The sequence below is a fragment of the Tenrec ecaudatus genome, chromosome 1 (genome assembly GCF_050624435.1).
Source record: "Tenrec ecaudatus isolate mTenEca1 chromosome 1, mTenEca1.hap1, whole genome shotgun sequence".
Classification (NCBI taxonomy): domain Eukaryota; kingdom Metazoa; phylum Chordata; class Mammalia; order Afrosoricida; family Tenrecidae; genus Tenrec; species Tenrec ecaudatus.
Genome location: NC_134530.1, coordinates 160186780 through 160196261, shown reverse-complemented (window position 1 = coordinate 160196261; position 9482 = coordinate 160186780). Strand labels below are relative to the sequence as shown.

The 9482-nt window shown below is 64.7% G+C and overlaps 1 protein-coding gene across 5 annotated transcripts; it reads right to left on the bottom strand.

Annotated features, from left to right (window-relative positions):
* Positions 1-40: 40 nt before the first annotated feature.
* On the bottom strand, positions 41-8306 carry ZNF687 (zinc finger protein 687). 5 transcript variants are annotated; one of them, XM_075561905.1, is made up of 10 exons: positions 8187-8298; positions 5887-6059; positions 3096-5209; positions 2809-2987; positions 2385-2561; positions 2134-2296; positions 1664-1993; positions 1460-1587; positions 1213-1354; positions 41-1122 (listed from the first exon to the last, which is right to left on the bottom strand). In XM_075561905.1, exons 3-10 carry the CDS (start codon positions 5190-5192, stop codon positions 631-633), a joined length of 3708 nt encoding a protein of 1235 aa, XP_075418020.1. In that variant the 5' UTR covers positions 5193-5209; positions 5887-6059; positions 8187-8298; the 3' UTR covers positions 41-630. The 5 variants fall into 5 exon arrangements, with proteins under 5 accessions (XP_075418020.1, XP_075418029.1, XP_075418011.1 ...); XM_075561914.1 differs by lacking the exon at positions 8187-8298 and adding an exon at positions 7984-8147; XM_075561896.1 differs by lacking the exon at positions 5887-6059 and having other exon boundaries at positions 8187-8306.
* Positions 8307-9482: the final 1176 nt, after the last annotated feature.

Below are 9482 nucleotides of genomic sequence, written 5' to 3'. Positions count from 1 at the left end.
AGTCCACACTGTCCATGGCACAGAAGAAGCGGAGCCTGAATGGGGGTTCAACCACGAGCAGGTTTAATGGTCTGGTTTTCTCCCTCCTGTTTCTCCCACTGTTAGTATTATTACTACAAGAATAAAGGATTCCTGAGAGCCTGGGCCCCCTAGACAGGACTCCTCCCCACCAACCCCCCGTGGATTTCTGGGCAATAAAGACTTGTGAAAGGCACTGCAGGGGGAGGGGGGGACCTTGAGTGCTGAGGGGGTCGGGATGAAGGGAGGCAAGCCCAGAGCCGCTGGGGCCTGGGCCTGAGGTGGGAGTGTGTCCCGGCTGGCCCCAGCACTGGCCCCTCCCGGGTCCTTCGTCCCACCGTCCCACGGGCCTGCAGCAGAGGGGTAATTAGTGTTGGACTCCAAAAGGAATGGAGGGTCCTCTCTACTAGGACCCAGGTGCCAAACCCAAAGGGGAGGGGCTGCAAATTATAATCCTCCAAAGCCTTTTTTGGGGGGAGATGGGGAGGGTGCAGGAAGGGAGGAGACAAACAATGTAAATCTCAATGCAGCTCCCCAACCCAGGGGCCAGGTGGCAGTGGAGCCCGGGTTCTGGGTTAGAGGGTCAGACCTGGCCATTCCCCAGCCTGGGCTCTAGTTGTCCCCGCTGCCCCCCTGCCGCGCCCTGATGAAGGCCATGCCATGCGTGCGGAAATGGGTCTTGAGGTTGAGAGGGCTGTCGCAGCTCTTGCCACAGACTTTACAGGTCAGCGGGCCTCCTGAGGTGGGCAAAGGTGAATCTCCAGCCTCCGGGTCGGACCTGGGGTGGGGGGCCTCTTCCTCCCCATCCCCCAGGCCCAGGGCACCGGCGCTGCCCACTCCCCGCCGCTTCTTATGGCTGATGAAGCGGTGCCTGCTCAGGGAGCCCGGGGAGGCGAAGCACAGGCCACAGTCGAGGCACTGCTGGGTGCCACCGTCCACCCGAAAGCCCACGAGGCTCTGCTCCGCTGAGGCGCTGCTCCGATAGCGCAGGGGGCCATGGCCCCCTGAGCCCAGGCCACCTCGGGGGGACTTGGCGGGTGGCGTTGTGCTGTCAGGCTCCTCGCTGCAAGAGTCAGACGACTGGCGCCGTTTCCGTCCTGCCCCCTGGAAGAAGATGCCTCTGTCACCCGACTGCCCGTGGGCATCAGGGTCTAGCCTGCAGCTTCCCACCTGTGACCCCAACAGCAGGCCTACCTGGGCTCTGGCCCCAGGGCCCCGAACCAGGGCACCCCCGCGGCCAGGGGACTGGGGCCCCAGCTGCAAGCCATGCCGGACCTGGACGTGCTTCTCCAGGATGAGGCGGCTGCTAAAGGTGCGCTTTCCTTCTGTGCAATACCTGGAAAGGGGGTGGGGGGGGGCACACAGGCACAGCAGTGGGTAAGCTGTCCACTCAGCCACGTGGCAGGTGGGGGCACGCGGGGCAGGGGAAGGCCAGGGTTACCTGCATGGGTACACCCGCTTGATACCCTCGTGATTGACCCTGACGTGGCGCCGCAGGCTGGGGGCGGAGCAGAAGGACCGCTCGCACAGGCGACAGGGGAACTTTTTCACCGACTGTTGAGGGCAGGGCTAGAGATGTCCAAGCCGCTCCCTAGGCCCCCACCCCCACCCAGCCCTGCTGCCCTGGGGGAGGGGCGGCCCCCACCTTGCCGTGCTCCTTCTTCATGTGAGCCACGTACTCGTCCCGTTCGGGGAACCAGGAGTGACAAAGGCCACAGGTCCAGCCTCCGGGCCCCCCGCCCCCGCCCTTCACGCCTTTGTTCCCTAGTTCCCGCCGGGGCCGCTTGGCTTGGCGAGGAGGCTCCGGCGAGCTGGGCACTTCCTCTTCTTCAGACGACGAGGACTCCTCCGTGGCAGGGGCTGCCTCTCCCCGAGACACAGCCAGCTCCTCAGGCTCAGTCTTAGGGGTCAGAAGGGCACCCCCGGCCCCTTTCCCAGCAGTCTCCTCACCCACGCGTCCAGACTGATGGGTGTTCTGTGTCGGAGGGCAAGGGGGAGTCATCTGTTGTGGGCAGGGCCTGCCCGCCGGGGCCTGTTCCCTGCTGCCGGCCCTGGGTCAACACCCATCCATGAGCTCTGCCCACCTCCCCACCCGACACACACACATCGCCTTACCTTGAGGTGCTCCAGCATGGTCCTTTTCTGGGCAAAGAGCAGGGGGCAGGATGGGCACTTAAAGACGCTGACCCGCTGGGGCAGCAAGTGCTGGTCGAAGTGTGAGGAGAGGAGGGGCTTGTGCGTGAAGACGGTATCGCACATGGCGCACTTGTAGATGAGCCTGCGGGGTACAGCCGGCACAGCTGTCAGGTGGGGTGGGAGAGGGCCCCCGATCTCCCCCAGCCTCCTCCCCCCGCTCCAGGTCTCACTTGGCCTGCTGCGTGTGGAAGCTGGGGTGCTGGGTGTAGAGGTGGGCATGGGCACTGGGTGCAGACTTGAAGGCCATGGGGCAGATGGGGCACTTGTGGAAAACCTCGCAGTGCGACGTCTGGATGTGGGACTTGATGGAGTTCACACCCCCGAACACCACCGAACAGCTGGGGCACCTTGGTGGGGAACAAGTAGGAGATGCTGCAGCGAGGCAGGGTATCTCACATACCTCGCCCCCTGGAGTGCTCAGGCTGTGGGCACACGGGGCACACATGGGGAGGAGGGGCGGTTGCCCACACCCAGCTCCCCCCGACAGGATGGGGCAGTCCACAGAACAGGAGTCAGGCTGAAGGCGACAGACAGCAGGACCACGGGCTTCTCCTGGGGAAACCATACGGCACCCAGACCAAGTTGGCCATGCACCTGTATCCTACTCTGCGAGAGAAGTGCAGACAGGCCTCTCGGAGGTGGGTCTGGAAATTGGCCTGCAGGAAGTTGGCGCCACACTCGGGACAGACGTGGGGAGGCCGGTTCTTATGCATGCGTTGATGGGCACTGAAGCTGCAGCGGTTGGGGAGCATCATGGGGCAGGTCGTGCACACCTGGGGAAGGGGGGGGTTGAAACAGGGTTAAGGTGCTAAGGAGTGAGTGGCCTGTGCCTCCTGACACCCCTCTTCCCCCCCACGCCCGCTCAGGGAAAGGGAACTCACATTGTTGGTGGCCGTGGGGGGCCCAAGCTGCTGGAAGTGGGCCGCCATGCCGGCCTTGTCCCGGCACTGCTCCTTGCACTCCAGGCAGCGGAAGCACGTGTACGCAGAGGCGGCGGGAGCGGCGGGCGGCTCCGTGCTCAGAGGCAGCACGGGGGCCTCAGCAGCCACGGTCGTGATGGCGGAAGTGGTGACAGCGCCTTCCCCTTTGCCCAGGGCAGGCAGGGCGGGAGGTCCGGGAAGAGGTGGGACAGCCACCGGCAGCAGGGGGGTGATGTCCGGCTGCCCCACCATCTGGTCCAGGGCCACAGGCCGCATGACCAGGTGCGAGCACTGCATGACGAGCCCCTTATCCTTGTGCTCACGTGCATGCAGCAGCAGGCTGCACTTGTTGAAGAAGACCAGGCGGCGGGCACAGTGGTTGCAGGTGACCTCGATGCGCATGCTCCGGCGATCGTAGTGGCGGGCCAGGCTCTTCTCCAGGGAGAAGGCATCCCCGCACTCCAAGCAGCGGTAGCCGGTGGGTGGTAGGGCCAGGCCCGCCTCAGCGGGGGGGCTCAGGTTGGGACGGTAGGCCGGCAGCAGGTTCTTGCTGTTGAGGATCTTGTTGAAGGCCTCCACCAGGCTGGACTGGGTCCGGGAGATGACCGTGCCACCCCCGACCCCCGGGGCCGGCTTTGAAGGCTGCACCATCACCACAGAGGCCCCGTTCACCTTCTGGCCCACCGGCCCCAGGACAGCTCGCCCGTCAGCCTTGGGCAGGGCTTGGGGCACCAGGCCAAGCACGTTCTTAGCCATGCTCTTGGGGCTAGTGGCGGTCCCCCCGGGCAGAACCACGGCTTTGCGGGCCACGCTGGCCGCCATCAGCATGGCGGTGCTGGCATTCTGGATGGTGGCCACAGGCAGCACGGTGCCCTTTAGCCTCGTGCCATCACCCAGCTGGACGCTCACCACCTTGGGGCCTTCGGGGTTTGGGGGCGTCGGGGACAGTTTTAGGAGGCCAGCCTCGGGCGGGAAGGCCCCCTCCACTGGTGGGGCAGGAGGGGCGGGGTCTGAGGGGACACGGGTCACAGTTCTCGTGATGTTCCCACAAGAAGTTTTAATGGTCTTGATGCGCACCTTGAGGGGCCGCGAGGAGCTGGATGAGGCGGGTGAGTCATTGCTGTCCTCGTCCGCAGCCTCGGCACCGCTAGAGGGGCTCTGGGGGCTTCCTGGGGGAGTCTTGTCCACAGGCCCCTCCTCCTCCTCTTCCTTTATACGTGGGCAGATGGGCACTTCAGGGGAGGCAAGCGGGCTCTGGTGCCCAGGAGACTGCTTGAAGAAGGGCACCCCGGCCACGTGGGGTGGTGAGGTGCTGGCAGGCACGCTTGGGGCCTCGGGGCCAGAGCCTCGGCAAGGGACACCCTGGGAGTGAAGGGGGCTGCAGCTCTCCTGTTTCAGGGTCCCCAGCAGTGGGGGGGACCCCGGTGGCAGCAGAGTGGGGCCATTCTCCTGGGCCAGCTCAAAGGGAGAAGGGAAAGGAGGTGGAGTCATGGCCCCTTCTCGAGGCGGGGAGGGCGCTGAGGGAGGCAGTGGGTCGGGGTGATCCCCTGGCTCAGACCCAAAATGAGCAAAGAGGTCCAAGGGGGCTTTGCCTTCCATGGCCTTTTCTTTCCAGGAGCCCCCGCTGGGAGGAGCTGGAGAGTGGGGTGTTCCCGGGAGGGATGGCTCAGGGCTCCCGAAGCCATTTTGCATCAGGCGGGGACCCACAGGCCCTTCTTTCGTCACCCCCCCAGGCCGGGCCCCTTCCCCTCCTGAAGCCCCAGCCAGGTTCTCAGGCTGCTCGGGACACACGGTGTTCTTGACAATGACACTGACAGCCGAGATGTCCGGAGGTGGCAGGCTTTGGTCCGAAGCCTGGGCCGGAGCCCCCGGGCCATCCCCAGCAACTACTGCTGCAGCTTCTGCAGATGCAGCCCCCACACTGGGGTCTGGCTTCCCAGGGCCTCCTGGTCCCTCATTCTCTTCTGGCCCAGAATGAATAGCTTCATTGGCATCGATGTCAGGAATGTCAAAGGCAGCAAGGAGGTCGTCGAAATCAGGGGTCTTCATGTCCCCCATCTTGGCAGGTCCCAGACCTGATAGAAAAAGAGAGACACTGAGACCCCCTAGAGGCAGGCACCCGGGAACCCCCCAGCCCCCAGAACCCAAGGGCACAGCTCTGCCACAGAGCCAATCACAGAAAGCTGTGGGGGTGGGGCATCTGAAGTGAGAAAGGCAGGGCGCACAGATAGGACAGTCAGCAGAACCCCGAGAAGCAGAAAAGGGACTTCTCAGAAACACAGCCGGGGCACCGAGGGGGGAGCACGTTAAGTGAGCACCCTGCCCGGTGACCAGCATGGAACCATCCCTGAATCAACACGAAGGATGTACAAGATGGCTTCATTCACGGCAGGGTGCAACCAGCTATGATTTTTTTTGTGGACCTTTTGGGGTCCACGGAGCTCTGAGAAGCCCACAGGCAGAGAGGCAGCAACCTCGGCCGAGACCTAAGGTTTCCTAGTGACAGCTTCCTCACTGGCAGTGTGCGAGAGCACACCCCTTCCTTCTGCTGTCGCAAAGAAGGGACAAGCCGTCCCTCCACCACAGGGTTAGGCTGAGCGTGAGCTGATAGCGTACATGTTGAGAGGCAAGACCCAGGAAAAAAAGATTTATTATTACAGCTGGGTCATGCAGGAACATGTCAGGTCAAGGAGGAGCGGAGAAGGAATCCAGACCCAACCAAGCCCAGCCCACTGCCACTGAGTGGACTCACACTCATAGTGACACAGACAAAGCAGAACTGCCCCCACCGGCTTCCAAGGCTGTAAATCTTTCCAGAAGCAGACTGCCACATCTTACTCCAGGTGCGCCTGGGGGGGCTGAATGCTTTAAACACTGCGCCACCAGTGATCCTTCAGAGAGAAGCTAAGACCTGGAAACTTAGGGCTAGGGTCAGAGACATGAGCCAGGAGTCAGAGCAGGGCAGACCTCCGGCCCCCTAGAGGTCCTCACCAACCCCTGGAGAACTAGACTGGTCAACAGGGAGACACAGGCTACACCCCAGGACTCAACTGGAAAGAAGAGGTGCAGAGAGACAAAGAGAAGGGAAAGTGGTGACAGCAGCCTGGTCACCAGGGCCCTTGCCTCTGCCTCTGCAGTCACAAACACCTGCTGCTGGATCACCTACCTTCCCCCAGAGGACCTTGGGCCTCCTCCCTCCCTCCCCACCCTGCTCTCCCAGGATTAAAACTCCAGGGTGAAGGCTCATGCAGCACTGGGCGGATGCAATTCCCACCCGGTCCCTAACCCAGGCGCCTGTGCTTTCCCTTTGCAGCAGTCCCCCAACCCCAGCCTGGTTCACCGAAGGGGAAAACTCCTCCCCCCCACCCCCCCAGCCTTCTGTGGCACAGGAGGCCAGCTTGAGCTGGTGGGGACTCAGGTCTGTTGGCGGCCAGTGTCTTCCCACCAGTGCTTCTATACAGCCAGAAGAAGTAACCGGAGAAATCTCTATCCTCACACATTTCCTGCCCAAGAGGAGAGCCATTTCCCAGAGCCAGTCCTCACCTCCTGCCGGCCTGCAGGCTGTAACTGGAGAGAGACCCAGCAGGTGGCAGCTGGCATTGCTGGGCCAAGGTGAGGGTGGGAGGAGGGGGTACCAACTAGAGGCAGAAAGAGGAATCCTTACCCCACCCCCACCTCTGCAGACCTTGTGTTTAAACAAAGCCCCTCACCCCTTACCTCTGCCCTGGAGGCCGCCGGCCCTCCACCATCCCACCCCACTCCCCTCCGGCTCTGGCTTGCTCCTCTCCAGACTGGGAAAGGCCTGTAGGCCGTCCACTCGGGCCTTCGTAAGAGTGGGCTGGTGGGGCGCAGGCCAGGGAGGCAACTGGGAACTTGTCTGCAGAACCACCTCCCCCTTGGGCGTCCAAACAACTTAGAGGTCATCAGATACAACCCACAGCGGACAGACGACTAGGCAACCCAACTCCGGGCCGAGGAGGCTCCCCCACCGCGAGGCCCGGGCACAGGCCGGGCCTTTCTGCGGCTGCAGCGCCCTCCTCTCTCTTGGGCCTCTGCCCACCCACCCCATCCCCCTTTCCAGAGGTTCTTTCCGAAAAACCAAAGGAAGGGGCTGGACAGGGCGAGGGTGAACTGGCGAGGGTGGAGTGGGAGGTCCAATGCGGGCCTGCGCGGTGCACGCGCTAACCCGAGGGCAAGGGGCCGGGGGGCGATTAGGCTGCGGCCAAGCTGGGCAGCGGGCGGAATTAAGTCCCTGCCATCTGCCAGAGGACTGGCGCAGGGAGCGGGTCCGGGTAGTGGGTTGGGGGGCGGGGTGTGCGCAAGGGACGTTAAAGGGGAAACTGAGGCACGCAGCGTTTCTCTGGCTCCCACTGACGAGCGAAAGGAAGCACCGGCCTCGGACACGCCAGGCGCTTTGGGAGCTGCGACGCGACACCTGGGAGCCCAGGAGGACCCGAGGGAAGGGATGGGAGTCGGGAGGGTGCGTCTGCTGGACTCGCAGGTCTCCAGTCCAGCCGGTCTATCCCAACTCAGACCTCCTTCCGTCCGCACCGTGCGCAGCGCAGCCCCCGCGCGTCCCGACTCCCAGGGGCTCCCCTGGAGTGGGGAGGGATCTGGAGCCGCGCGGCGGCCCGGGGCGCGAGCTCGGGTCCTGTCCGGGCCCGGCGCTGACCTGCGCCCAGTCGGGGTGCAGGCCCGGCCTGGCCCAGCTCCCCGCCCCCACCCGCAGACACGGACACCATTTTAGGTCGCGACATCCCGCAGCCACCAGACCCCGGGCCGTGCTTCGGGCGCCCCTAAAGCTGGGGGCGCCAGGACTTGGGGTCCCCAACCTCCCCTCCATGTTTACCCGGCTAGGGGCTGTGCTTTCAACAGGCTGGGAGTTTCGCCCATCCGCCACAAGGGATGGAGGCAGCGTCGGGCCTTCCTACGAGGCGCCCCAGGGGGGCGGCGCGGAGAAGGGGGTAGTTGACTGTGGGGGAGGGGCGGGGGCATTTACCCGCCCCCCCGGGGGGCGGGGCCGAGGGCGGTATCTGCCGCCGGCCAGCTTACTTGCTCCGCTCCTAGTGCGGGCGAGACACCGCGGTCCCTGCCCTGCTCCAGCCGCCGCCGCCGCCGCCGCCGCCGCCGCCGCCCTCCCGCGGCCGCCGCTACTTCCTGCTTCTCTCCCGTTCTGCGTCCCCCCTCCCTCGGCTCCTCCGCGCCCCAGGTCCGGGCTGCCTGCTTCCACACTCCCTATTGGACAAGGCCTGCGTCCTTCAGCGCGGCGTCCCGCCCCGCTTGGCGCTCGGTTGGCCTTACGCACCGCCGCTCGGAACTAGCTCCGCACAGCCCGCTTGCTCTCATTGGGCGAGGGGACCGAGTCCCTCGGAAGATCCCGCTCTCCATTGGCTGCGCCGGGGCCCACCTGCCCCATCTGTGCACCTCAGAAGCCATTGGCGGCGGCTGCTGTCTCTTAGAGAAGGCCAGCCTGTCCCACCAGGAGGCGGTGACTAGTCCAGGTGCATCTCCGCCCCCTCGCTCCCGATTGGCCGCGACGCGGGAAGCCCGCAGTTCATTTATGCAAATGCAAAGAACTCCCAGTTTCGATTTGGTGGGCACGTTGGGGGGGGAGCCTCGCGGACTCTCGGTGGAGCCCGGATGTGTCGATCCATCCGTCTGCACAATTTTCTCCGTCGGGCCCACCGCATGGGACGTCGCCCCCAACATCCCGTGGCTTGGTGGACCCCGCGGTCTGTCTGCAGCCCAGGGGGCGGAGGGGGGTCTTCACGCCTCGAGCCTCGTGCGGGCCGGCTCCGCGGCGATGGCGTCACCAGCGCCCCTCCCCCTGCGGGAGGGCTCCGACGGGCGGGGCCTGGCGGGAGGCAGGAAAGCGGACCTGAAACCTGGGAAGGAGGTGGAGGCCGGAAGCGGGGAAGAGGTGACGTTGGGTGCTGGCGTGGCCAGGGCCCTTCCCAGAGTGACATCCCGGCAGGCTTCCTAAATACGGGAGGGAGGCCCCTACATCCATTTCCCGTTGGGGTTCGTTTGGGCAGAAAGGGGTGCTGCAGCCGAGTTTTCCCGCGCTTCGTTGCCCCGCCCCTGGGGGCGGGGAAGGGGAGGAGCTGCTCAGAAAATGACTCGCCTGCATTCTCGCTCGGAAGTATTCGCAGCATTCACTTGCCCGTCCAGGTGCTGCCACGCGCAGCTGCTCACCCCCCGGGCGGGGCGGCTCCGGTGGTACCGCCTGCCCTGCGCCCAGGACTCTCGAGTGCGCCCCGAACGTCGGCGTGGGTGATGGACACTGCGCCGACATGTGAATCTGGGCGCCTGGATCGGACTCCGGAAGCCACCACTTTTCTTCAGTGA